At 46.3% G+C, this 26,561-nt stretch overlaps 3 protein-coding genes and 1 long non-coding RNA gene across 6 annotated transcripts; 1 reads left to right on the plus strand and 3 right to left on the minus strand.

The window, feature by feature from the left end:
* Positions 1 to 30: 30 nt before the first annotated feature.
* LOC119135687 lies at positions 31 to 3,541 on the minus strand. Its single transcript, XR_005100591.1, has 3 exons — positions 3,441 to 3,541; positions 3,192 to 3,371; positions 31 to 3,105 (listed from the first exon to the last, which is right to left on the minus strand). It is a non-coding gene; the product is annotated as an uncharacterized LOC119135687 (long non-coding RNA).
* Positions 573 to 16,453, plus strand: itga10 (integrin, alpha 10). The gene is made up of 29 exons (XM_037273151.1): positions 573 to 711; positions 3,028 to 3,139; positions 3,214 to 3,323; positions 3,394 to 3,482; positions 4,601 to 4,715; positions 4,784 to 4,911; positions 6,162 to 6,310; positions 10,027 to 10,177; positions 10,815 to 10,980; positions 11,464 to 11,534; positions 11,612 to 11,756; positions 12,090 to 12,238; positions 12,310 to 12,453; positions 12,597 to 12,800; positions 12,878 to 13,008; positions 13,079 to 13,245; positions 13,315 to 13,457; positions 13,531 to 13,641; positions 13,721 to 13,806; positions 13,893 to 14,034; positions 14,190 to 14,282; positions 14,356 to 14,522; positions 14,609 to 14,693; positions 14,821 to 14,934; positions 15,003 to 15,110; positions 15,180 to 15,293; positions 15,508 to 15,603; positions 15,679 to 15,792; positions 15,878 to 16,453. The coding sequence occupies exons 1-29, from the start codon at positions 669 to 671 to the stop codon at positions 15,926 to 15,928; spliced, it is 3,498 nt and encodes a 1,165-aa protein (XP_037129046.1). The 5' UTR covers positions 573 to 668; the 3' UTR covers positions 15,929 to 16,453.
* polr3c (polymerase (RNA) III (DNA directed) polypeptide C) lies at positions 16,285 to 19,976 on the minus strand. 3 transcript variants are annotated; one of them, XM_037273275.1, is made up of 13 exons: positions 19,901 to 19,976; positions 19,548 to 19,694; positions 19,125 to 19,389; positions 18,679 to 18,941; positions 18,469 to 18,573; positions 18,221 to 18,394; positions 18,097 to 18,148; positions 17,935 to 17,995; positions 17,721 to 17,871; positions 17,326 to 17,427; positions 17,059 to 17,108; positions 16,843 to 16,992; positions 16,285 to 16,769 (listed from the first exon to the last, which is right to left on the minus strand). In XM_037273275.1, the coding sequence occupies exons 2-13, from the start codon at positions 19,692 to 19,694 to the stop codon at positions 16,679 to 16,681; spliced, it is 1,611 nt and encodes a 536-aa protein (XP_037129170.1). In that variant the 5' UTR covers positions 19,901 to 19,976; the 3' UTR covers positions 16,285 to 16,678. The 3 variants fall into 3 exon arrangements, with proteins under 3 accessions (XP_037129170.1, XP_037129169.1, XP_037129171.1); XM_037273274.1 differs by having other exon boundaries at positions 19,858 to 19,964; XM_037273276.1 differs by lacking the exon at positions 16,285 to 16,769 and having other exon boundaries at positions 16,852 to 16,992; positions 17,326 to 17,509; positions 19,858 to 19,964.
* Positions 19,977 to 20,306: 330 nt separating this feature from the next.
* LOC119135624 lies at positions 20,307 to 25,350 on the minus strand. Its single transcript, XM_037273384.1, has 8 exons — positions 25,204 to 25,350; positions 25,025 to 25,135; positions 24,660 to 24,691; positions 23,155 to 23,299; positions 22,738 to 22,848; positions 22,601 to 22,657; positions 21,519 to 21,677; positions 20,307 to 20,943 (listed from the first exon to the last, which is right to left on the minus strand). The coding sequence occupies exons 1-8, from the start codon at positions 25,276 to 25,278 to the stop codon at positions 20,725 to 20,727; spliced, it is 909 nt and encodes a 302-aa protein (XP_037129279.1). The 5' UTR covers positions 25,279 to 25,350; the 3' UTR covers positions 20,307 to 20,724.
* Between the last annotated feature and the right edge of the window lie 1,211 nt (positions 25,351 to 26,561).

The following is a 26,561-nucleotide window of genomic DNA, read 5'->3' on the forward strand; positions in this document are numbered from 1 at the left end:
TCACGAACCAAGTTTTTTTTTTTTTTTTACAACTACTGTATATTTAAGCAAGCCGCAAATGACGAAAGCATGGCAAACCAGTCTTCCAGCGAGAGGGGGAGAGAACGAGGGAGGGGAGGGTAGTGTAAGAGAGAGTGAGCCGTTGGGTCGAACTTGTTGAAAAAGAACAGACGCTGTGCACGCGCTGGATGCAAGGAGGGCATGATGAATGCGCGCTTTCATTGCCCCCGAAAGTGAAACGCAACAGGTTAAACTCGGAACTGCAGCGCACACCGGGGGTTGCTTAGTTGTAGTGCACGTGCGCGCGCGCGTTCCCCACAAGCCAATCTGGGCAGGAGGAGCATGGCCCGGCGGACCTGTTGAGTGGCCGATCCGACGCACACTTGTGGATCGAGAGGCGCGCTCCAAAGGAACAACTGCCACTTCTCGCTTCGTCATGATTTAATCATCACTGCCGCCTATTGGATACGACTTCAATACGGATCATTGCTGACACCCAACGCCGAACTGAAATCCCCGCCGAGATGCCACTGCAGCACCATTTCATTGGAATCGACGCATCTCTGCACTGACGACACCACCGAAAGGGTTTGTTGTTTCTTCAACAAGCTAGGGAGACAAAAAAAAAAAAAAAAACTACATTGTGGGAGTCTGATTGGCCGTTCTAGATGGAGCTGAGGGCATACCTGCTGTGCATCTTCCTTCTTAAAGGTAACGGCCAGCTTTCATTCATGTTTCTCTTCCAATATGCGTATGGCTCATTTTCATTTAATTTCATCAGTCAAGAAGCGGTTAATCTCTTTACCGTTACGCAAAAGTGTTCTTAGTGGACTACCAAGTCAATATCGATTGGTTTTGGTGTCTAAAACTTTGAATCATGAACCTTTTGAATACAGGACTATCTGAGTATGGTTGGTTCAGAGTGAAAAAAAATCAGGATGGCATATGATACTAGCATGAACTGTTTTTCTTGTATTTGTACTCTTTTACTGATCAAAATGACCTCAATACAATTGTACTTGGATTCCTGCGTATCTAATCGGATGCGATTGTGATCAAGTGTTGCATTCATTGCTTCTGTTAGTGTTTTCTCAACCTGCGCTTTAAGTGTTCTCGCATGTGTGTCATACAGCAGCATGTAGGTGAGCAAGTATGCGTGTCATGTTAATGCTTTCAACAGAGCTGCCGTGATGCTCGCAGCAGCCGCGCTCTGTTTTCCTGTACGTGCGCGGCCATTCATAAATTCTGCTCGTTTTAATCGAGCTGACTTTTATTCCCACGCACGCCGAACCTCTTTCCACCCCCGTATCCCCGCGAGGGGGTGACGGATGAGAATGAAATGATCAAGATAATGGAGAGACAATCTGCGGTGGAAAGGGAAATCAAATCAAGGAATCCAACACCTCACTGGGCCTTCAGTTAAAAGGGAGAGGAGGGGAAGAAAGAGGCGAGCGCCATCGTTCAAGCCCCTCAACAAGCGGACTGCATCCCATACAGGCCATGTTTGAAAATGTCGTCAGCCATGAAAGCAGATCCCTTATTTTGGTGTTTCATCAAAATGCTCGCAAGCGTCCAAACACATTCACATGAAGCTCAACGCACGCAAGTAATTACACGCACTCAGACAGCCAGAGCTGAACGTGCGGTTAAGAATCTGGACACGCTTTGACTCGATAAATGTTTGCAGCCAGTCGTCATGGCGATGGGTGGTCAAGACAGGCTGCGGTACAATGTCATATATAAACGGGAACGGGGGGGGGGTCTATAAGGCGTGGGGGGGGGGTCTTGTGGTCTGCAGACAAAAAAAGAGGCCATTTATGGTTTTGGAAGAGGAGGATCAAGGAGACGAGAAGGAATCTTATTGTGGAGAGTCGGGCGTGGATGCATGCGGCCACAAGAAAAGAATCCAAGGCAATGACCTGTTCAAAAATAACCCAAAGGCCCATAAAGGGAAGATTCGGCGCTGGCGTTCCGAAATCTCCGGAACATCTGCGTGGAATCAAGAAGGATGGCCGCGACCCGTCCAAGTCGCTCGAGGTTTGCCACTTGGAAGCCCCGCTGGCTTCGTCAAACGCTGCTGGCTCGCAAACGCATTCGACTCAACGAGCAAGAAAAACAGCCCGGCGGCGGGTGAGCAAACGCGACAAGAACGACACGCGTGCAGATGGAGCGTGGCCCCGTCTCCGGTTTCGTCCGCCTGGTTAGAATTTGCGGGCATACCGACGACTTTATTGGCATCGCTCTTTCGTGAGCTGCACAGTCAAATCAGTCGGGTCACGAATGGACCCAGTTGCTGCAAAACCGCAAGTGACGTCAGCTCACCAGACACTTCATTAGGTACAATTTAGCTCACATGCAAGACATGTACACTGGATAAAAAAAAGTCACGCATGTCAAATCCCTCATTGACGTATGCAAAAGAAAACCGAAGAGAATCCCGCTCCGACGGACACCGTGAGATTCTAATGAAGAAGCCTGGCATGTTTTCAGGAGCGGGCCAGCCAGCCGACGAGCATCTTACCGCTCGCGACGGAATCAAAGGGCAGACTTATGCTGCCGTCAACAGGGCGCTCACTATTCTCCTCACTCCAACACGCCTTTCCTTCCTCACCTCTGGACTGAACTCCCTTTCAGCCCTGCTAGCTGTATGCCGCCGCTGTTTATTCATCCTTTTCACTGGCTCCCTCGTCCTCCCGGTTGCCAGTCCGTGTTCCCCAAAACCGAAACAAAAATATAGTATAGCGGGCTCTAGTCGGTGTTATTTTTCTTCTTGGAAATGACAGTTAAAGAGTGGCTGTATGTGATTCCTTGCGCGCATTGACAATTTAAAGACAAGTGCATCATCGTATGTAAATCAAGGAAAATTGGCAAAATCGCTTTGGTTCTTTTGAAATGCTCTCAACTAGGACAGCAGCCATCCAATATTTTTAGAATTGATTATTGGCTCAATAATTTGAGAGAATGTGCATCCCAACCTCCTTTGGTCAATATTGATGGGAGCTCTCTTGCTTGTGCTCAATTCTGCAGGCTGGTGCCAGTGCTTCAACATTGACGTGACGCATCCGCGGATCTTCGGCGGTCCGGATGATGCCCTTTTCGGCTTCTCTGTGTTGCAGCACGAAGCGGAGGGAGAGAAATCGTGAGTTTGCCGAGCTAGGCCGTAGCGCGCTGCTTTTTTGCCGCTAACTGACCTTGAGAATGGTTACCGTGCAGAATGCTGGTGGGCGCTCCTTGGGACGGGCTGCCCGGCAACAGGAAAGGAGACGTCTACAAATGCAGCGTGACGGAGGAGAGCAACTCCAACTGCAGCAAGTTGGATTTAGGTGAGAGCCAACATCGTCCGGGTGAAGGTCCAGAACCGTCGGTCTGAGCTGTCGTTTGCATCCGTCACAGGTGATGCGGCCTTTCGGAATATTTCAAAAAACTTAAAAAACTCTCACCTGGGAATGACTCTCACGCCGGACTCACCCGACGGCCTCTTGGTACGTGCCTCCGACTCAGTTTTGAAAGCATCTACCCCGCTTCTTCTTTGAATAATATTGAGAAAGAGCAAGAGATAAACATTACAAATTGAACCTACACGTTGCCACTTGTATGCACAAATAGCAGGACTGAAGAGGATTTCACTTCTTCATCTTCAGAAATACTCAACTTGCTGTTTTTAATCTTTTTTCAAATTTACACAGCCAGACAAAATAGTCTTTCACCATCTAGTGGTCAACAGTGGAATTACATAAAATAAATGTGAAGAAGGACAAAATAGTTCCTGAATAAACGGGGCTCAAAATCCATGAACTGGATCTGGCAGCTCTCCGAGGTCCAACTCCAAAAGCGTGCGGGCGTGTAATTTGGACTCTTGCCGGGTTTGACTCAGCATGTGGCGTTTTGTGCCTTCAGTTAATCCGGCATGTCTTCGCACGTCTCGGAGCTGGCTCGTTTATTGTTAAGCTGTCGGGCGCAGTCGCCACTTGAATGTGTGTGCGTGTTTTTCTTGAGGCCGGCGGTCAGGTCTATAACGGGCCGGGAATGCGTCTCCGGACTTTTGTTAATAAAAGACGAACAAAAAGCCAACGCACCTCTGTTGATTTTCGTTTCCATCTCCGAAGGATCCACTTTCTGTAATAAGAGGGCAAAATATAGGACAGGATGTTTCTCCACCCCCTCTTTTGACGTGAGCGCCAGCAGCGTAGTGCTTCTCCCTCACTCTCAGCTCAATTAGATCCAAATTGCCTGACTGGTCTGGTGTTCTGGTGCTGCCAAGATGACAACAATGCTCACCCCCCACCACCACCACCACTTTCTCCGTCTCCCCGTTCTGTCCCCCAAACCGCATATTGTAATTTTTCCATGACCAACTGCCTCTCTTGCCTGCTTTTACTCACTGCCTGCCCTTATTTAGTCACTTTTTTCGCGAAACACCACGTTCAACCCAAGCAAATCAGCACGGGATAGCTTAGCGCAGAAATCCACCGGTCCAGACCGATGTCTTGCCGGACCCACTTGTATTATTGACATGGTTACATTATTATTGGATATGAATGTATCAGCGGTGCCTCGAGATCCGAGTGTAATTTGTTGGGCGACCGCACTTTTTTGGCAGGCATGCGCGCCACTGTGGTCTCAGGAGTGCGGCACGTCTATGTTCAGCACGGGCATCTGCGCATCCGTTGGAGACGACCTCCAGCCGCGAGAGATCATCGCTCCGACGGCGCGACGTAATCGCAAACACACGGGCACGTAACATTGAGAAAGACGCAGGCAGCCGTATGTCTCGTTCTCGCAGGGTGCACGACGTACATGGACATTGTGATCGTGCTGGACGGCTCCAACAGCATCTACCCCTGGTTTGAGGTGCAGAGCTTCCTCAGCAACATCCTCAGCAAGTTCCACATCAGCCCGGACCAAATGCAGGTAAGGTTGTTGGTTGAACAGACTTCAGATAAGAGCCCTCTACACAAGCAACAAGTCACCCAACAACAATCAAGAGTTCAGCAACTAACAAAGATTTGATCCAAAATAACCTCCAAGATGCTTAAAGACGCTCCAGATTAAAGTTTGCTCTCAAACTAAACGTTAAACAAAGAGAATGACACTTTGTGTATTTCAAACAAACGCACAATGTTGTTTTTATGACGGCCCTCTAGCTTCACGCTAACATGAATGGAAAATGCCATTGACCTACTAACATGATTTTTGGATATTTGAATGCAGATGGTGGCCCAACACTGGTCAGATAATTGAGTAAAACAGTACTCAGGCATATATTCTTTATCCACGTCCAAAAATGAGTCTTATTACAGCAGCCTGCTGAGTTGTAGAAGTCTTCTGCATGAGGCTCTTTGTTGGTTTTATTTGAACCCTGGGCAACAGAAAAGTGGCGGACAAGCTTCTTGGGCCAAAGCATGCACAAGAACAGAAAAGGAAGTCGGTCCATGCGGATTGCTGCTGTGACATCAAGGGGCATTTGGAGGCCAACTCAACGCGCAGGGGAGGGAGAGGGGGGAGGAAGGTTGGTTTGGGTTGTAAGAGAAACAGGCAATGTGGGGTGAAAAGGAAATTCCTCTGGTTTCCCATTGAAGTCCAAGATTCCAACAACTCGCTGTTTGCTTTAGGTGGGGGGGGGGGGGGGCGCTTGTGGTTTTCTTTATGACTTCTCGCTTATATTTTCGTCGACTACGACTACAGTGGTGCCTTGAGATACGACTTGGATCGGTTGTGTGAATGCTCGCTCTTCTCAAATCATCTTTCCCATTGAAATGAATAGCAATGCTGTTAAGCAGTCTCAGCCTTCTCCCCCAAAACAACAAAAACGGTTGTAATGTGTATTCTGGCAAGGGAAAAAACAACTTTAATGGCAGTCATGTGCAATTCCTCTCAGCTCATCAGTACAACACTAATATAAGTGGCTCGATACAGGGGATAAAGAATATATGACTAAGTACATTGTCTGTCTACATGTGTTGCCATATGTCTTCAATCAATTGCTTATTGGTTTAAAGCATCGCAAGATAGATGCTATGTAGCGTTAGCATTAAGATAGCAGACCGAAAGGCTAAGCTATGTGGTTGTTTCAAATTCACAGGCTTCTCTTTGTTTTTGATTATTGTTTAGTGTGTCTAAACTAACTGTGAGCTGCTACGTTTGGTTTCTCTCGCGTGGAGGTGGGAATCCTGCAGTACGGCGAGGTGGCGGTCCACGAGTGGTCGCTGAGAGACTACCAGAGCACACCGGAGGTGGTGGAGGCCGCCAAGAACATCAGCCGCCAGGAGGGACGGGAGACGCGCACGGCTTACGCCATCAACATGGCATGGTAGGCCTCATCTACCACCACCAGTACCACTTTGGGCTCTTTCCGAATCATTTGGTGGTCTAGAGTCTTACTTAAGTCAGAATTTAGTAAGTGTGCGCAGTCACGGCCAAACAAGCATGTTGAGTCGATGCGAGCAGCAGACATGTAAGCAGCTGCACGCTCTCGGGTTTTCCTGAAAGATGGAATATTTCTGCCGTGAAGACAAACCCAGACGTGTTATTAATATTGGGCAAGGAACCATATTTGGTAACTTTAGAACGTGCTCAAATGGGACCCTCAACACCTCAAAAACAGAACCGTCTGATGTTTTCTGCCAAACAATGAATGAAGACAAATTATAGTCATAAAATCATATCCGATATTAAATACATGCTAGCTGGATGTGGTATTTAGTAATGTTCCATTTACTATTTATAACAGATATATAAATAAATATAAAATATATAATTGTGTAAATAAAATAAAAAAATTATATAAAATATATATTATAAAATGTATATATTATAAAAAAATGAAATAAAACATTTAGTGGACTTGCACTTCCCCCAAAAAGTTGAGCTCAAATATTGAGTTGGAAAGATGCGCATGTTTTTAGATGATCGTGCATGTGTAAGATTTCATTTTGCTTGACCTGAACTGAATAGAGGCTTTGCAGCTGACGTCATCAAGCTACCCACATTAGCTTGGCGGCCATCATGGCGGTCAACTTTTCAGTGCCGGTCAACGACTCACACACGCTTTCTTGTTATATCTGCTGCTATTTGAGCTTAAAAATGCCGGATACCTGCTGTGCTGTTGGATGTAGCAATAGACGAGGCGATAAACCCAATCTTAGCTTCTATAGATTTCCGGCGAACATGAAAAAACGTGATAAATGGATCGCGGATATTCGTCGTGAACGATGGAAACCTACGATTTACACAAGGATATGCAATGAGGACTTCATATCAGGTATGTAAACAAACTATTCACCCCTGATTTGTTTCACAAAATGTGAAATAATACAATATGGGATGATACAAATATGATTGTTGAAAATGCTGGGTGCATTTTTAGAAAGGCAGCAAGAGCAGCAAGGCAGGGAATGGGATGATTTCTTCAGTTCACCCCCCCGTTTTTATTTTGTGTTTATTTTTTCATGATGCTTGAAAACGTTATCAATGTAAATATTGAATTATATTTATTGGTTAAGTTTTCAAGCCAATCAGATGTGGCATCATGCAAAAATAAACAAATAATAAAAATGGTAGCAACTTGAACAGACAGGTACAGTATCTGAATGATTTCACTCTATTCAGTTTTTTAATATGTCAAGTTATGAAATGCCATTACAAAACAAATCGACGAGGTAATTATAAATATCTGGATATGAGCGTTCAGGCAGGTCGGCTGTTGCAAAATGCTCGGGCGATTTTAGCATGCTTCTCGGTAAAAGGTACGGATCCGTTGTGCCAACAAGGTTCAACTTCTCTCTGTGACGATTCTTGGAGTCTTCATCCAAATGCCTAACTTCGTTGGATAGCAAATCAGCCATAATTCGGAAGAAATCGGTGAAAACGTAGCGCAGAAATCAGACAATCCATACAAACACGTAGGAACGAGCTGACTAGTTGACCGCCAAGATGGCGGCATAACACAAAATCACGTGATAAAACCACGTGACTGCAAAGCCTCTATTCAAGGATTTTCCCAACAAGGTGTTACAAATGAAGATAAGTTTTAAAAAGAGGATGTAGGGAAAAGCTCGCTCTCATGAAATCTGATATACACTGACAATATATTCGCAACATGCCGGCTCCTTTAATTTGCTCCAGATCACCCTCGGAAAGAAATATGCCAAAAAGGGGGCGGGGCCTGATGGCCCGCGAAGCCAGGCCTAAAGAAACAGCTTGCTATAGGCGAAAAACCACAAAGTCTTGAAACTAACCCTGTTTTTTTTCCTCTCTATTCCAAATCAAATTCCTGCTTTACTGGAGTCGTACATGCGCACACTCCCTCGCGCACGCAGCTAATTGGAGAGTTCCTGTTTTGTGCTCCATTTCAAATGCAACATTTGAAGAGGCGGCGAAACACTGCAGTGCAAATGTTTCAAAATGTTCTTTCTGCACTTTTTCTATTGGGGGGGGGGGCACTCGTGGATGAGCGAAGGGACCCTGGTGGAGGGAAAGCCGCCAACGGCTCCGTTGTGGTTCAGTTTTTGAAAACCGCCTCAATTGGACTCAATGAGCTTCTGCTTTCCAAGACTCCAAATTGTCCTTCGCTGCAGAGATGAGATACTATCTCGCCGCTCTATTTCGTTTACACACACCTTGTTGTTGTCATAGCGATGAGCGACGGGACATTAGTTTAAAACAATCGGGCCAGCCATGTGAGCGTCTAGCCTCCGATGTTGCCTTTGCCTGACATGCACGCGTACACAGTGGTCGGTGACAGCTGGGCGAGCGGGCGGAGTTGGCACGAGGGTAAGAAAACACTGGTGGGCGGCCGGCTGCTGGCTCAGTGTGGCCGCAGGTGAGGCGGCGCCTGCTCGGCTAGGCTGCACTCCGCAGCTGTCAAAACACGCACGGCCACGCATGGCCGTGTGTGTGTGTGTGTGTGTGTGTGTGTGTGTGTGTGTGTGTGTGTGTGTGTGTGTCAGCAGCGTGTGAGTGCGACTCTGTCACACGGCTTGTGAAAGTTTGGCGGTCTGCAAATGAGCTCATCTTCCGCCTCCCCCTTCTCACTTCTCTTTTCATTTGGATGCTGTTTTGGGTGTCATCACATTTTCCTTTTACGCCTCCTCTAGTTGTATTGTTTAGTTCACACGAGGACAACTTGTGCGTTTCTGTCCGCAATGTTTCGATACAGGCGGCAGGGCGCAAGCTAGCATTTCTGCCTCACAGTTGTGACTGGGAAAAGCTGCACGATAGGGAATTGCGCTAACGAGAATGAACGGATGAATGTCTCTTGACACACTTTCACTTGACATCCTCACTGCTAAGTTCATTCTTTTCTCCATACGCCTTTTCTGGCTCGTCGGTCTGTTGGCCTCCTCGTGTCGTCGCCCTATGTAATTTGCAGACTGCTTGTTGGGGGAAGGAAACGCTTGTTTTTAACTTCTGCACTTGGGCTGGCCGACTGGCGACCACAATTTTAAATTTAGCCGGGGACTGGAGTGACGCCTGAAAATGACTTGAGTGACGATGCTTCCCGCTCTCCCCAACACTGTGCGTGCATGTGTGTGTGTGTGCGGCTTACCAAGCGTAAAGCAGGTCCCACTGAGTGCAGGTTTCATGCAGACAAACAGGGTGTGGCTTCTGGTCAGTCTGTGCGTGTGAGCTTCCTCTTCATCATGCCACCATTGCATAGGAATGCACAGATGCCCTGACACACACTGCCCACTTTTGAGTCAAAGAGCGGCTACGTTATTTGTGTCCGGTATGACTAATGTGTGGTCCACTTGGGATCTGTATCAGTCCTTTCAATGGCAGGCGCTGAAATGATCCTATGGAAGGTGGGGAACTTGTGAAAAAGTTCTTACAACAGTTCTTCTGCGGTTTCAATTTTTGAATTGCACAATTACCCGTTTTTCCAAGATATGAGGCGTTCAGATTTTTTTTTCTGCTTTGACTTGCGAGACCTCCGACGCTTTAATGCCACTCCCATTTAAGGTTTGCTGACAAAATGTGTCTCTCTTTGTCAACAAAACTTCTATTTTCTACTCACGCACGACGCAGCACGGAGGCGTTCAGCGCCGAGCGAGGGGCGAGGGAGGGCGCCACCAAGGTGATGATCGTGGTGACGGACGGAGAGTCGCATGACGGCGAGGAGCTGCCCGACGCTCTGCTGGAGTGCGAGAGCAGAAACATAACCAGATACGCCATCGCCGTGAGTGGGACTTCTGATTTCACAGTTCCACTAGTTCGCTATCAAGTTTCATTTCATATCTATTCAGGCATTTCACAACATTGTTTGACGCAAATTGGGGAAGTGACGGCTTATATCTGGAAAGTACTACCACCGTCCAATAAAAAGTGAAGCACTATTTTAAAGAGGGATGACACATCCCTGACATTCCTCACACAGTTTGCTCCACACGCCCTCAAGACGCTGGCGACCCCTAAATAGCGTCTTCCAATTACCAAATGAACACTTTGGTCGCAGTGGCCTTGAATAAGCTCCGCCTGCCTACGCAGCAACAGCAGACTCTTTTTGTGGGCAAACGCCGCAAACTCCTCCCGTGGCCACAAGAGAATGAAAGCGCGTTTGTTGCCTTTTGTCGAGAAAAGCCAGACAGTCGTGTACAGTTTGCATGACCCACATTTTGATGGGCGGGGATGATTTGAAACAAATGATAATAATGATACAAATTCAATTTGTGTTTCAAGGCACCAAGCAGTAGAAAGGTTGGTCAGGACTGCATGACTATGACCGCCTTTTGATTGCCCTCGGCAACACTGCTGTTTATGCTCTCTACTAGTTTCACATTCAAACGTGACGGTGACTCGGTCTCAACATTCCGCAGGTCCTGGGCCACTACCACCGAAGACAGCAGAACCCCGACACCTTCATCAATGAGATCAAGTACATCGCCAGCGATCCGGACGACAAGTACTTCTTTAACGTGACCGATGAAGCGGCGCTCAACGACATCGTGGACGCTCTGGGAGACCGCATCTTCTCACTGGAAGGTGGGTGGTTGGTCCACCAAAGGAAATTATGGCAGATCTAAAAATGTGGCAACTCATTTTTGACACTTTCACTAGGAAGGGGTTTGTTTGACCCCTGAACTAGACCGAATATGATATTGAGTGACAGTAACATCAAATCATAAGAAAGTAAACACGGGACTTTAGAATGACTTCAAAGGTTGGAAAGTTGAAACGAGAAGTATGGCGGAGAGTACAAAAAAGTGCAAGTGCGTATCCGGTGAATAAATGACTGCAGCAATGTTTACATATAAGGAGAGGAAGTAGTGTTGAAAAGAGACACCAGTAAAAATACGCTAAGAAATCAGACGGCAAAGGAAAAGGGTGCGGCTTTGCTGTCACCTGTGGAGTTTGAGAACGTGCTGAAAAGGAAGGAGGAAGGGAGGGAAGGCAGGATATATCAAGCAACGAGAGGATGCCGAGCGCTGACCATACTCTACCTCTGTGCTCTGGCTCACCTCGCAGGCACTCTGGGCAACCAGAGCTCCTTCCACATGGAGATGTCGCAGATCGGCTTCTCCACCCACATGCTGGATGTGAGTCCCACCTCGTTCCTCACGCATTTGCACACTCCCTGCGTCTTCATGGTTTTGTCTGGTGGCGCCGCGCTCAGGACGGGATCCTGTTTGGGATGGTGGGCGCTTACGACTGGGACGGCGGCGTGCTGAAGGAGGGCACCAACGGGAGAATCGTGCCCGCCAGAGAGGCCTTCGAGAGCGAGTTCCCCCTGGAGCTGAAAAATCATGCAGCATATCTCGGTACATTTCAGATTTAAATCGTGATATCAGACAAGAGAGGAGTAATTGATTCTGTTTGTTGATCCCACATGATGTTGGGCTCGTATTCAGGAGAGATCTTAAACCATTTTGGGGATCATCCAAAGCAAGCAATGAGTCCCATTTGGGAAACAGAGCAGACATAAGAACATGAAATCAGCTATGTCAAAGTAGCCTTGAGTGGCTGCGTATCAGGACCTTAAAGAGCCACACATCTGTGCTAAAGTCATTGCTGTCATCTTTCCAGTCAGTGTAAAGTGATAGTTCTTCCAGGAGTTCATATGCAAGAACCTGGCCGATGGTTTATTTGCGCAGGCTACACAGTGTCTTCTGTGGTGGTGGGCGATTGGAGGAGGCTGTATGTGGCGGGCGCGCCGCGCTTCAAGCACAAAGGCAAAGTCATCTTGTTTGAGCTCAGCGACAACGCCGACGTCAACATCGTGCAGGCCCTCAATGGAGAACAGGTGCAAGTCCAAGAGTGACAACGCTACCCCCTGCTGTCAGGAAACTGAAAGAACATGTCTGCCGCCCCTAGATCGGTTCCTACTACGGCAGCGAGCTGTGCGGTGTGGATGTCAACCAGGACGGAATCACTGATGTTCTCCTGGTTGCAGCACCCATGTACCTGGGCTCCGGGAACAAGGAAGCTGGGAGAGTCTACATCTACACACTCAGTGGGGTACGACTGCACAAAAATGGGGAACACGCAATGGGTGGGATTTGAATCCCAAACCTCAGAACCATGAGGAGGACATTCAAAGCACTCAACCATCGATAACTATCGTCCCCAGTTTGTATTCCATGTCCTTGCCTTTTTCTCAGGAGGAATTTGTCTCAAACGGTACGCTGAAATCAGACGAAAAGTCCCAAGATGCCAGGTTTGGCTACGCGATGGCCGTTGCTCCGGACCTCAACCATGACGGATTCACTGACCTACTGGTGGGTGCCCCTTTGGAAGATGACCATCGTGGGGCTGTGTACGTGTACCATGGCCAAAGTATTTACATTAACCACCGCTACAAACAGGTATTCGGCAGTCTTTAACCCCTGTGACCTCACAAAAGTACTCCAGAATCCAATCAGAGTGGTTGCTTGATTTTCAGCGTATCGCTGGGATGTCAGTGTCCCCGTCCTTGCGGTATTTTGGCCGTAGTGTCAGCGCCAGGTTGGACTTGGATGGAGACGGGATGATCGACTTGGGGGTGGGAGCCCACGGCAGTGCCGTTCTACTCAGGTGAGCCTAAAAAACAGGGACTGTCCATCAAGTAGAAGGTTATTTCCAGCATTCATCCTCCGTTTCGCAGATCTCGAAGCATCGTGCAGATCAACGTCAGTCTGTCCTTCCAGCCGCACTCCATCAACGTCATCCAAAAGACGTGCCAGCGCGGTGGGCGAGAGTCCGCCTGCCTTGACGCCACCGCCTGTTTCACGGCCATGTCCCGCTCCCCTGGGCCGAGCAGCAACGGCTTTGGTAGGTCACTTGCCACCTTTCATCCAGGTCTGGTTTCACAAAAACTGTCTCGATTGATATCTTTCCCAGATTTGTGGGTAGCGGCAATGTTGGACGACAGGAAGTTGTCAGCCCGGGCGCTGTTTGATGACAGCTCCCACAGGTTGACCCAGCTGGCGGTTCGGGCTCACACGGGACAGACTCTGTGCTACAAACTGCCCTTCCACGTTTATGTGAGCATTTCAGGCCAACGTTCACAAGCTTTGTGCAACACTCCTTCTCATTTTCATCCCTTGTCCTTGACAGGACACAGCAGACTACATTCGCCCAATCAGCTTCTCACTGCGCTTCAAGATCAACGACACTCAGAGCGGTCCCGTGTTGGACGAGGGCTGGCCCACATCCGTCAAGAAATACGTGAGTGAAAAACGGTGGGCCTGCAGTTCCTGTTTTTCCCCGGCCAAACCTGATGTTCTTTCCATGTGTCCCTGAGCAGATCCCCTTCTTTAAAGACTGCGGGGAGGATGACGTGTGCACCACGGATTTGGTGATACAGGCCCAAATGGACATCTCTGGGACCAGGTAAGGTTGTGTAACCGCACAGTCGGAACATGACAATTCAGCTGTTAACGTTCCACGGAGTCAAAGTTCTCCTGTTTCCTCCACAGACACAAACCTTATGTGATCCGCAGTCCTCGTAGGCGTATGTCAGTGGAAGTCCAACTGGAAAACAGACTGGAAAACGCCTACAACACCAGCCTGACGCTGCACTATTCACGTAACCTGCACTTCTCCAGCTTAAGTATTCGGGTATGACCTAACGACAAGAATTTGGCAGGATTACATTTCTAGTGGTGGCATCTCGTCAAAAGGGCACCATACTTTTGGCGGATCATTTGGGACTGCATCTATTCCAATCAAGTAAACTTATCTCCTTTCTGGGCGGTTTCATATTTTGTTTGTAGGAAGAAAGCAACTTCAAGATTGAGTGTACAGGCCTGGGCTCCAACAGTCACTCGTGTAACGTCAGCTACCCGGTCTTTCGCTCCCAGTCCAAGGTACCCATGGGAATAAACGCATCACATGACGCAAACGGCACCCATGTAATTTGTCTCTTCTCTGTGACCAAAGGTGAACTTCATGCTGGAATTTGAGTTCAGCTGTGCCACCCTGAACAGTAGAATCCAAATGAAGTTGAATGTAGCCAGCGATAGTGTGGAGCGAGTAGACACTTTAGGGGACAACAGCGTTCAGCTGCAGAGCTTTGTCCAGTATGAGCCCGACTTGTTCGTCAGCAGGTAGAAGCCTGCGGCACCATAACCGTTCTGGCCTCATTTTGGAGTCCTGCCGCTGGGTCTTCACATCTATTTTCCTCCTTCTGCAGTGATTCAAATTTAAACCGATATGAAGTGCATCCCACGCGGACAATGTCAGAAGCCATTGGGCCAGAGTTCTACACGCACTTTAAGGTACACTCACAAAACCTCAGTGGTGAGTGGGCAGAACCGGCGGGTTGCCTGGCTTTCTCCCCCAGTGCTAGTTCTAACAAGAAAAAGACTCCTGACTTTGTAAATTAGAAGCAACTTTTGTTTACAGCTCCAGAACCTGGGTTGTTACCCTGTGAGTAATCTGGAGTTGAGGCTGCTTCTGCCATCGGCGGCTGCGGAAGACCAAGTCTTCATGACGGTCACAGACATCTCTTCTCACAACGTGAGTCGTCCCCCATCACGAGCACCCCTTTCCTCGTCTCTGGGTGACACACTGGAATTGTCTCCCAGGCCACAGCCGTCAATTGCAGCATCACGAGCGATCTGGCCACTCTGAAAAGCCGGCAGAAAGACGTGCGTCCACTGCACCCCGAAGACATGATGGAGAACGACGTCCTGGTGAGGCCCTCGCGGCATCGCGGCCAGCCATCCTCAAAAACTGATTTTGTGTTTACCATCTTCCCAAAGAACTGCAGCAGGTCGTGGTGCATAGAGATTACGTGTCAAGTCCAGCAGCTCCAGAGGGGACAAGGCGAAGTCATTCGCCTCAGCCGCAGAGTACATGACGACTTTTTTCGAAAGGTGAGCAGCCAAGCCAATCACACAAGTGAGTCACTGCGGCGAGTCCTTTATTTGATGTGACATCGCCAACTACTGGCATGGCACGCATATTACATAATTCTTCCTATTTATTTTTTTTTTGCCCCACCAGATGTTGCTTTCAGGATGATTATGTAATTAGCCGCTTTGGCTTAAGAAATTGAGCTCACACCTTGTGTGTCCTTCTTTTCTGCAGGCCAAATATAAGTCGGCGAGGATCGTGAGCATGTATCACATCGCGCCTGGCGAGACCAACCTCATCACCTTGGCAACAGGAACGGTGTGGCGAGAGGTAACGGCAGCGTACTACGTGCCGTTCAAGAGATGAGGAACTTTGAATTTCTCAAACATGTCCGCTTGCCTCCAGACTGTGCTGGAGGTGCTGAAGGGGCGAGCTATCCCCATCTCGCTGTGGATTCTCATCGGGAGCATCATTGGTGGCTTGCTGCTCCTGGCGCTCATCATCTTCATTCTATGGAAGGTGAGCGTGTGGAACACAGATGATGTTTCTCAAGTTGACTGGTCTCAGCGCAGCCATCACATCATTTGTTGTCCTTTCCGCACAGCTGGGCTTCTTCGCGCGCAAGCACAGAGAAGATGAGAACCAAGAGGAGTGAAAGCAGTACTTGCAGGGACATTTCGGGGTTCATCGGGCTTGTCAAGCATTCCGCCTTCGAGCGGGCCCAAAGACGGAAAGCATCCGGCTCCCGCGACAGCCAAAGGGGCCCTATGACGGAAATGCACTCGCCACTGGTCCAAGGCTTGGGAACACTTGTGTAAATATTACATTTGGAAGTGGTTCAAATCACATTTTTTAATTTAATAAACAGACATGCTCTTGGTTTTACGTTTCAATCACTGCTTCTCAAAACGCTTTAATTGTTTTTATAAATTAAAACGGATGAAACATGCTCTTTGTGGCCATTTCACCTTCATTAAGCAAAAAGGATGAGAACTACCTTGATGGAACGGCCTGTTTTGAAAAGGGCAAAAATCAGCCCATTTATTTATTACACAATGCAATATAACAAGAAATAAGCTTTTTTCTCTCTCTTGTAAAGTTAAACAAACGACAGATTGCTGTAAATCAGTCAGATGTTCTGCCTGTATTTCATGTCTTTATTGTACACATGGAAGGACTTGTATTCATGATTTTTTTTCCCAAACAAATTTTACTCTGCCAAATGTGGGAATAGAAAACTAATATTGGTGATACATGAGATGAAGCATTCATTTTAAAAGGGAGAAAAAAAACAGGTTCTACTGGACAACGATTGGTGTCGAACCGGACAAAAAAAGGGCAATTAGCTCCAATAAACTATAAAAGCCTGATTGATGTTTGGACACAGTTTGTGAATACAATCTGATCATTTTGAGGAGGAGGCGGCGGTGGTGGTGTTGATGTAAGTTTCCAGCAGGAAGATGGTTTCATCCACTTGGTTCTCCGCTGAATCCAACCTTGCACAAGAAGAGCAACGCAAGAGGGCGTCAGGCGGGAGCCGAGACGCGCTGTGACGCCGGGCGATCCTACTTGTTAATGTGAAGCCGCAGCGAGTCCAGCTGCTGCTTTTCGGGAGCCGTGATCATCTCCTCCACCTCCGTCAGCTGTTCCGCTTCGGCCCCGCCGGCCTGCAAAGATGCCAGGATGGCCTCGATGCGCTGAGACTTCTCCAGCAGTCGCCTGCCAAGCCAAAAGCACGCACTTTGAGACCACCTGCCGTTTGGGAATTGACGACAAGGCACTGACTTGTTGTTGGATGTCTCAAACAGACGTCTGTGGATGAGGTTTGCCACGGTCTGCGCACACACAGTTGCAAAGTTTTCATTTTGGCAAAAACGAGAACGTATAATATAGAGACCAGCACGTATGATGTACAGCTCGGTAAATGGGACGATTTTGCGACTTATACAGTTCTTCATACAGTCTATAAATATCCATACGCAAAGAACCATCAGATCCAGAATTCTCTTTTGACTCTGTCGCCTTTCTCGAGCTGTACGTCTACACGTTTACCTTGTAGCAGTTCTGAAGCAGCATCCTGGCAGTTGAGAGCTGGTTGACGGTGTAAAGATAAAAAGTGCGAGACGGCGCAAAGTCTGGAGTCTTGGGGATTTCCTGACGAGAACACGAAGCGTTCAAGCATCTGGACAAGGACGGCACCGGGCCGGGCTCGAGCAATACTGCGTAGAAAACAAAGCTGCCGACGATAACGGGATTTTTCTTTCGCCCCCAAATAAGCAACTAAAGCCCACTGCAACGTTTCAAGACATTTTAGAGCTGGTACAAAACGGAAAATAATGCTTTGAACTTGCAGCATTGGAAGGAAATTTAAAGCTATCGTGGTTAGTTTTTCTCCGACGATAGCAGCTACCGGAAGGGAAGGGTGTTCTCCGAGTGGGGCGCTCTACCTGCAGCTGGACCAGGTTCTGAGACAGAAGTGTGTAGAGCATGTCTTTGGCCTCCTTGGCAGGAATCATGGCAAAATCCTCCACCTGCTTCTGTTCCAGGTGTTTCTTCTTCAGCAACAGGCGGAAGATGCGCGCCGATCGAGATCCGAATCTGCCAAAATGGGATTAGGGGGCAGTTTTGGAGTTCAGTCGGAGGCTTCAAACACGAGCTCACCTCTCCTGCACGACAGACTCCAACGTGGCCCGCGCGAGATTGGAAAGGACTCGGTGCAAATCTGACACGTCGGTCGAGGAAATCAACCCAATTCTGGACTAGCTGCCAGTTATTCTCAGAGTACATTTAGACAAACAAGCATTTTGGGGAAGTAAAGGATACTGACAACGTACAGCCCACCTCCGCTCTCACCAGCTTTGCCCACAAACTCCATCTAAAAAAAGGCCGTTAACGTTTATTGAGAGTCGAAATCGGGACTGTGAGGAGCGAAGGCAAGTGGTTGTACCGGGTCGTCCACCAACAAAGTGAGGTACTGGTCCAGCACTTGTCTGGGGACGGTGTAGGCGGCCGGCAACGATCTGAAGATCTCGTTGGCCGAGAGGGGCTTGGTGCAGGCTGCGTCGGGGGGGGTGGTCACCTCGCTCATCCTCAGCATGGTCCTTACGATCTCACCGCCTGTCTGACGTCAAAGCGCCCACACAAAAGCGTCAAATCCGGGCGTGTGCGACGCGAGCGGGTGTGCCGAGGCCCGACCTGGTCCAGCTTATTGGCCACGGCGCTGACGATGGCCTGATCTCGAAAGTGCAGATGGAACCGCTCAAAGTTCACTTGCCAGTAAATGCCCTCGTCGCCGTGAGTCTGAACACAAACACCGACGTATTGAAGATGTAGCGGGCGGAGCGCAAAGACACCGGCGTCCGGCATGTTGGTGGAAGTGATATGAGCGGGATGTGTGAGACGCACCTCAGAGTCCATCCTGGCCTTCTTTGCGACGCTTTGCTCCTCGGCATCCTCCAACTGCCTCTTTCCTCGGCCTACCAACGTCACTTGCGGCACCGAATAGCAGTCGGCGAAACTCTCGGGAGCCGGCGGCTCTGCTCTAACGGGAGCTTCCGGCGTATCCGCGGCACCCTTGCTTGCCGCTCGAGGGCAGCGTTGAAGGAAATGAGTCTCCACCAGTTTGGAGAAGGCAGACGACACTTCCTTGTAATCCATACTCTGGCCCTCTGTCATCACACACGCAAGCAGCACAATGGAAAACTTTGCAAGACAGGAAGATTTTAAGAAAAGAACAAGCAATTCCGCACCGCTCCAACACTTATGCTTATCATTATCTAATTGGTAAAACACAGGCTGGTTATCGTTGTTATCTTGTCCGAAAAATCGCATCTAGTGGTTGTGTTACTGACCCTCCATGGTCTGTGTGAGGCGATCGGCGACCACTTTAACGATGTCGCTCATGGTCACGCGACCCCTCTGCAGCATTTCCTCGACGATGAGCTCGCCGGTGTCGCCATAGAGCGTCTTGGCGGTGTAGATGTAGCGCGGGTAGCGCAGGATCCTCAGGATGAGATGGCAGCTGGCACGATACTCGCTGGGCCTGCCGAGACCTTTGCGGCCAGTGCTGAACATACAAGTTCCGTGTTGCACCAGCACGCACAGCGACTTTTTCACCTGTTGTCACAAGCACAAGACAACCATGAAATGTGCGCCGTCCCCACATAAAACCCAATAAGAACTACTAACTTTAAATTTCAGTTGTCTGAAATCGTCCTACTCAAAATTCGATCTCGGGATACATTTTGCATCATCAGAAGAGGATCAAATATTACCAAGTCCAGAGAGACGCCAGTTTCTTGAAGGATGTTCCTCAGATTTTGCGCTTCACCTCGAAGCAGCTGTGTGCCCACTTTCTCCACAACTTCTCCAAAGTGTTCCCGAAGAAGAAGCCCGCAGAGGCGTACCTCCTGGGAAGTCATCTTGAAAAAAATAAAAATAATAAAATAAATCAGAGGTAATAAAGACGAGATACCAACGCCACAAAACCAAAAATGTTGTTGAATTGGCTTGGAAATGGGAAACACGTTAAGAATGTGATTTACGATAAAGCTTTTTTTCAAATGTATGTTTGTAATCACAAACCTTCTGAATTCGGCAAATGTTTAATGTTAAAAATGTGCCTCACACGTGAAGAGTAAATTCCAAGAGACTATTTGCGGCTGCGCCATGTCGGCGAGGATACCGGAAGTTTTGCCACACTGATAGTAACGTAATCATATCCGGGTACGCTTGCCAAGTGCACTGTGGGAATCGTAGTCTTCAAACTCGGAGGCAAATCACTTCAACGAAAACAACGCAAACATTTTATTCTCTTAATACTACGTCAATTTAAATCCTGGGTGCGATGATGTACATTTCAAACCCATCGGTAAGGTTTTTTTTTTTTTTTTAACGCTCAATGGTAGAAAATAAAGGACGCGTTGTTATTCTGTTCAGATTTTATTTATTTTTGACCGATAAAGTGGTGGGCGGGGTGGGTGTAGGTGTGTAAGAATCCAAAGGAATCAATAAAGTGCCACAAGACTTGTTCGTTTGGTTTCATTTCCAAAAGCCATTTATTAGGCAGTTGTGTTCAATTACTACCATGATGTCAGTATTGAACCATATGCTGCTTTTCATGAAGTTATGGTGCTGACAAAATATTTTTCCTCTATATCCGCCCAAACGTCCTGTACAAATATTAGGACTTTTATTTTTTAAAATACAACCGCTTATTTTTAAAACAAGAATCTTAAGAGTCCAATTGGACTTATTTCAAATTCTTCAAGGTTTTCTTCCGGCTGCAAAACAAAGACAGTCCAAATGACAAAGTGTGTTTTCAATCCAATCGACAAAGCAAATTATTCATGTCCCTAAAATACATTTCATTCTCAAAAGTTGAAAATGTGATTACTTTTCATCTTGAGAATCCAACAAAATATCATTTGCACTCATAGTTTGAAAATACATTTAATTTGACAGATTTTTTTCTTCGACATAACATAACGAGCCAAAGCAATTTGGCGGTTGAGTTGTCAACTCTTTGTACTTTCTGGTGTATTGTTTGAGGGCCCGTTTATGTGGCGTCGGCGGCTCGGCAGCAACGGCGAGCACGCTCATGCTGATGCTGACGCAGAGCACCAGAACAGCCAAAATCAGCAGCGTGATGTCCAGTCCTCGAGTCAACCTCTGATTGATTCAAAATGAATGTCAGCATGGCATGTTTTCTCAACCATAAACATCACATGATGAAACAGAGAAGATTAAATGTGTCAGTAATTTGTAAAGATAAATAAATAAATAAATAAATAAATAAATAAATAAATAAATACAATGACCGATAATAGAGATTAGTGAAAAACCAAATTTGGAGTATTTTTTAAAACCACATACAGTGAAAAACATAATTTCAAATTTATTCTTTCTTGTTTTAACCCTGATATGATGCTATTTTTAATTCTATTGTTGTGATTTTACGGGATTACAATTCAATATTTTTTTGAAGTATAATAGTTGGTGGGTGCAAAAAAATAGTCCTTTATTTGCATATGGCAGTAACATTTAAATTGAAAAAATATATAAAATATATTAATATTACGAGGCAAGCCAGCCATACAAAACAATTCAAGTCATATTTTCAATCTTGCCTGACTGCGTGCGTAACAAACTTGTCATTCTTTACAGAGGAATATTAGTTTGTCTGTGTGCGTGTGTTTCTCCATTCTTGTTATCTGAAGGGCGGAGGGAAGGCAAAGTTGACCTACTATGGCGTACAAGGCCACCTCTTCACATCCGCCGTCGTACCAGGACCCGCTGCCACAAAACAAACCCACAGACAGAGGCGCCAGGTCCAACGCGTACAAAACCACGGCCACCACGGACAGCACGGCGCACAACACGTTCACGGTCACTGTCAAACTAGCCTGACAACAACCAACAACAACAACAAAAACAGGGATTTGATTTTCATAGGCAGTAACCCAAACCTTACGTATAGCACAGGTTTTGCGTAATTTCTTTGTGCATAAATTGGATTTTTAAAATTGACACGAAATCATTTAGAGATTGGCAGGGGATAAAGTTTAACTGTATATTTGAAAAACACGAAAAAAGTAATTTTGCTCATTTTATGCCGCCTTGGTTTGTTTAAATGTTTCCTGTGCTGAAACACCTAAACTTATCAAAATGACTAAAGAATTTACTATTAAAATGAGAGGCACATAAAGGGTAATACAAATTGTACCTGTACCTTTCAAAACAAACCGTTCTTTAAGATTACCGTATTGGCCCGAATATAAAACGACCCTGATTATAAAGCGACCCCCTCTTTTTCAAGACTCAAGTGTGAAAAAATACTTTTGAACACCAAATTAGATTTTTATACAGAAAATAATTACAGTACATCTGAAACAAATGATTATAACAATATATTCGATAGAAAAAGCATGTTATTTTGCCTCATTCAAATCATGCAAAAACTGTCTCCATTTTCTCTTATCTCTTCTCTAATTTTCTTCTCGCAATTTTTTATTTTTCTTCTTCATGCTACCGCTATATTTATTTTTATTCTTCGTGACAGGGGTTCACTTTGGCCTGGGGAGTTAAGTTCAGCATTCGCTTTTAAGATATCTGGCGCCATCTAGCGTTGTGAATGGGTATAATGTCTAGACCCCGGATGTAAGACGAACCCCACTTTTTCAGTCTTATTTCAATGCAAAAAACACCGTCTTATATTCGGGCCAATACGGTAAATGTTTTGAACTTCCAAGTTAAATACAACTAAACAGTACTTAGGCAGCAATTCATTTGCCTACCACCAGAGGGAGCCCATCTGGGCTGTACTCACAAAGCAGCAGGATGGGCACTGGCCTGACAAAAGCGACAAGACTCCTGCAGTGACAAACTACAAAGAGGAGAGACCAGCCGCAAAGTGAGGTGTTATTTCAAAGCAGCATGTTTGCCGGCTTCCAAAGTCATCGTTACCACGGCTCCGATCCAGTAAGCTGCTCCCAGACTGGCCAAGTCACCGGGGCGTATCCGTGTCCTGCCCACCCCCAAGCCCATGTTGATCACGCCCACCAGAATCTGAATGGTCTGCAACATACATTAGCAACAACCCAAATAGCATGTAGCCTAGCCGAGCCTAATCTAGCACAATATTTTTGCTGAAATATGATTCAGCAAGTCACAAAATTAAAGTGCTGTTTCTTTTTTTAAAGATTAAAGACCATTTATGGTTTGGAAAATTATATTACAAGATTAAAGCTGTACTTTTTGTAGGAATAAGACACAATACTAATAATTTAAAGCTGTACACTGCACTTCTTTAATTGTAATACGATTATGTCATCGTATAATGAAAAGAAGTGTGCACATAAGGTGAAAGGCCCTTGTAGTTACCCCGAGGACAGCTTTGGCCTCGCCCTTCAACACCCTGCAAGGCCTGCAGCAGCCGCAACTTTGGATGGAGCCCAATGCGCTTGTTTGATTGGAAGCTACCGTCACCACGGCGACATTTTTGTCTCCCATCGCTGTCACAGACATCCTGGAGGAATGACGGACGGCAGCAATCAATCAGGAAGACCACAATCGGAATTTGACGGCGTCAATCAAAAGTCAGCGGCAGCTTTTGTCTGTTTGCGTTACTCAAGATAAAATGTTTCTTTATCTCAGGTCCACTCGGCAATATTTACACAAATGTACCACAAGTATGCAGGACTTCAGAGTTTCTAAGCCAACATTTTTGGAGGAGAAAAAAAATCATATATTTAGAAGAAAAGTACCGTTTTTTTCCATGTATAATACGCAAAATTTAACTAATTTATTGTCCTAAAATCTGGGGTGCGCATTATACATGGGTACAATTTTTTTTAAAAAAATTTTTAAATTTTTTTTTTTTTTTTTTTTTTAAGAAAATCATGGTACTGGTACGAGTATTGATTTATGTATTGTTCTCTTCTTGTCATGTTGTGAAAGAATGTGGGTTGAATAAATACCGAAAGAACAATAGTGTGTTTGTACTGTGCTCTGGTCATTTCGTCAAAGAAGGGATAATAGTCCTCTTCTCTTCTTGACTGACAATGAATGTGATAGTTTAATACAATCAGCAAATAACAAAATGCGTATTACAGGTAATATTTTATTTCACAACACTTTGCCTTGTTCCTTTCGTCTCTGCTGTTCACTTCAAACACGCTCCATACGAACGCAATGCTCTCGTATCAGACGCTTGCTCGATCACCTGCTCGTTTGCTGTCACAATGTACCCTACACAAATCCGAAACATTTGTTGCGGCTCCGAGTCACGACGAGGGGCAAGTTTTGGTTTCCAAGGGTGTTATTATTCCTCTTCAACGTCTCTCCCATACAGAGCCGCCTTTTTCACATGTCCGCACGTCACTTTCCTCTCTTTTCATCTGATCGCGGTGGTGCCTTTACGGGCAGTCGGAGAAATCAATGCCAACAAAAAAAATACATCCAGCCTAGTTAAGACCATACCAAAGACTATAAAAATGGGACCCATTGCCTCCCTGCGTGTGTGACGATCATTGGGACTTAAAAAAAAAAAGAAAAAAAAAAAAAAAAAAATTGGGTGCGTATTATACATGGGTACAGGCTTTTTTCCAGCATCAACATGCCATTGTTAGGGTGCGTATTATACATGGGGGCGTATTATACACGGAAAAAAACGGTATATATTTTACAATGATGATGATGAGTAGTAGGAATAGTACAGTACTTACATATTTTACAAGTTAAAAAAAAAAAAAGTCAAGGAACAGGTTGTACAAAATGCCCGTTTTTGGAAAAGTTCTCGATTTTCTTTCTACACTTTTATACTCGATTTTTCCTTTGCAAACGATTTTGTCATGAAGGTTTTGTGAGCATCAAATGAGAAATCTTACCTGCTGTTTCTTCGCTGTCGGCCAGATGTCATCTGAGAGGGCAAGTGGATAAGGACAAACATCAAATGTCAATAAAGAGCAGGCCAAAGCCCATTTCCTGTCTGCTCTTTGACTTCACAATAAAAGCTAGCTGTCTTTCATGTTGGCTGGCTCCAAATGATGCTATTAGTATAGTGGTTCTACACAGAGGATAAATAAAATATCCTGCTACCTGATCTCTCTCCATGCGGTTGTTTAACTAATTGTGTTTGGTTTATTGCTGTAAGGGTTCAAGCGCTGCAACAAGAATCCTATTTAGCGTTACCATTAAGCGAACAGGTTCTTTCTCGAAAGTCATTAGCAGGCCGGTGGGTGGCGACGAGTACCTCTCGCCCGACGACCAGAGCCTTGACGACCTCGGCGGCACACTTGAGGTTGACGAAGAGCTGAACGACGGCCAGCGCTGTCAAAGTGGCGTCTGCAGATGTCAGCAGTCTCTGACGGACCAACAAGATTCCACATCGTGACCAAAAGTATCCCCGCAATTTCCTTGGCGGAGGTTCACCTGCACCAGGAGAGCCACCGTTGCGCAATCGGCGTGCAGCCGCCGTTGTCGTCCCGCTAATCTCGGTTGGCACATCCACAGGACGGAAGCGTTTTCCGCATCGGCGGCGTACAGAACCAAGGCGGCCAGAGCAAAAATAGCGCAGGCCGGCTCGCCCCGGCTTGGCTACGCCAGTGTCTTCCACCAATGCTTTATAAATCCAAATAGCGTGTTTATACTATTGGGGACATGTTAAACATTTTTGTTTTGCATTCTCTTACTCAGTCTAAGGTGAAAAGTGAATACAACAAGATATCCATCTTTACCAAATTACCTCTAAATTCGTAGCCAAGCCGGGGCGAGCCGGGGCGGCACCCCGGTTAGGACTCCCTGCGCCCCAGTTGAAAAACATCGAGCTTTTTAGATTCTTCATTTTCATGCCGTTTTTTTCTTTCGGTCTTGCTCGAATGTGCTTGCGCTATTCTATGTGCGCGATGTTATCCATTCACCGTTTGCCTCCCGGACCCGGATGTTGTTTTAGCGATCAGCGAACGGCGTGGGTGATGTTCGATTTTATTTCCTGTGGGCGCGCGCCCCGACTGGAAAAATTCCTGGCTACGCCACTGCATGTTCCTGCCTGCGTTCGTGTTAAAAAAGCACCTATAAAAGGGTGTGCACAATTGTGTAACCACTTGGAGAAAATGAAAACAATTTGGCGGATTTTATTGGACTGCCATTTGAACAGGGATGTGCTTCTATTTCATTCTACAAATATTCAAGAGCACAAAAACTTCCAAATAATCCACACAGTCATGCAGAGGACTCACCAGCTCATAGCGAAATTTTTGTCTTCGTTTTCCACTATTTTTTGTTCATTGAAGAGCAAAAAAAAAAAAAAAAAGAAGTGAATATCTGACACACTTTACTGCACAGATTTATTTAACTTTTTTTTTAATAATCGGAGATATACCATATTTTCATGGGAAAAAAATCCCGGACCCGGATGTTGTTTTACCGATCAGCGAACGGCGTGGGTGATGTTCGATTTTTTTTCCTGTGGGCGCGCGCCCCGACTGGAAAAATTCCTGGCTACGCCACTGTTGACACAGCAAACAGAGGAGGCTGGTCTGAAGCACATGATAGCTGAAGCCTGAAAGACGCATGTCCAAAGAGTCGTCACCATCCAACATTTTGCTCTTGAAAATCAAATGACAAATTAGAAATATTTTTAATGTACATTTATTTTCACGCAGATTCGGTACATTGCATTCTTTTTTTGCCAATTTCAAAACATGACCCTGCAAAAAGACAAAAAGGCAACATTTAGAACATTGACAAGAGAACAAACATCACAGTGATACAAGCACGTCAGATTGTTG

Source organism: Syngnathus acus, chromosome 16 (assembly GCF_901709675.1).
Source record: "Syngnathus acus chromosome 16, fSynAcu1.2, whole genome shotgun sequence".
Taxonomy (NCBI): domain Eukaryota; kingdom Metazoa; phylum Chordata; class Actinopteri; order Syngnathiformes; family Syngnathidae; genus Syngnathus; species Syngnathus acus.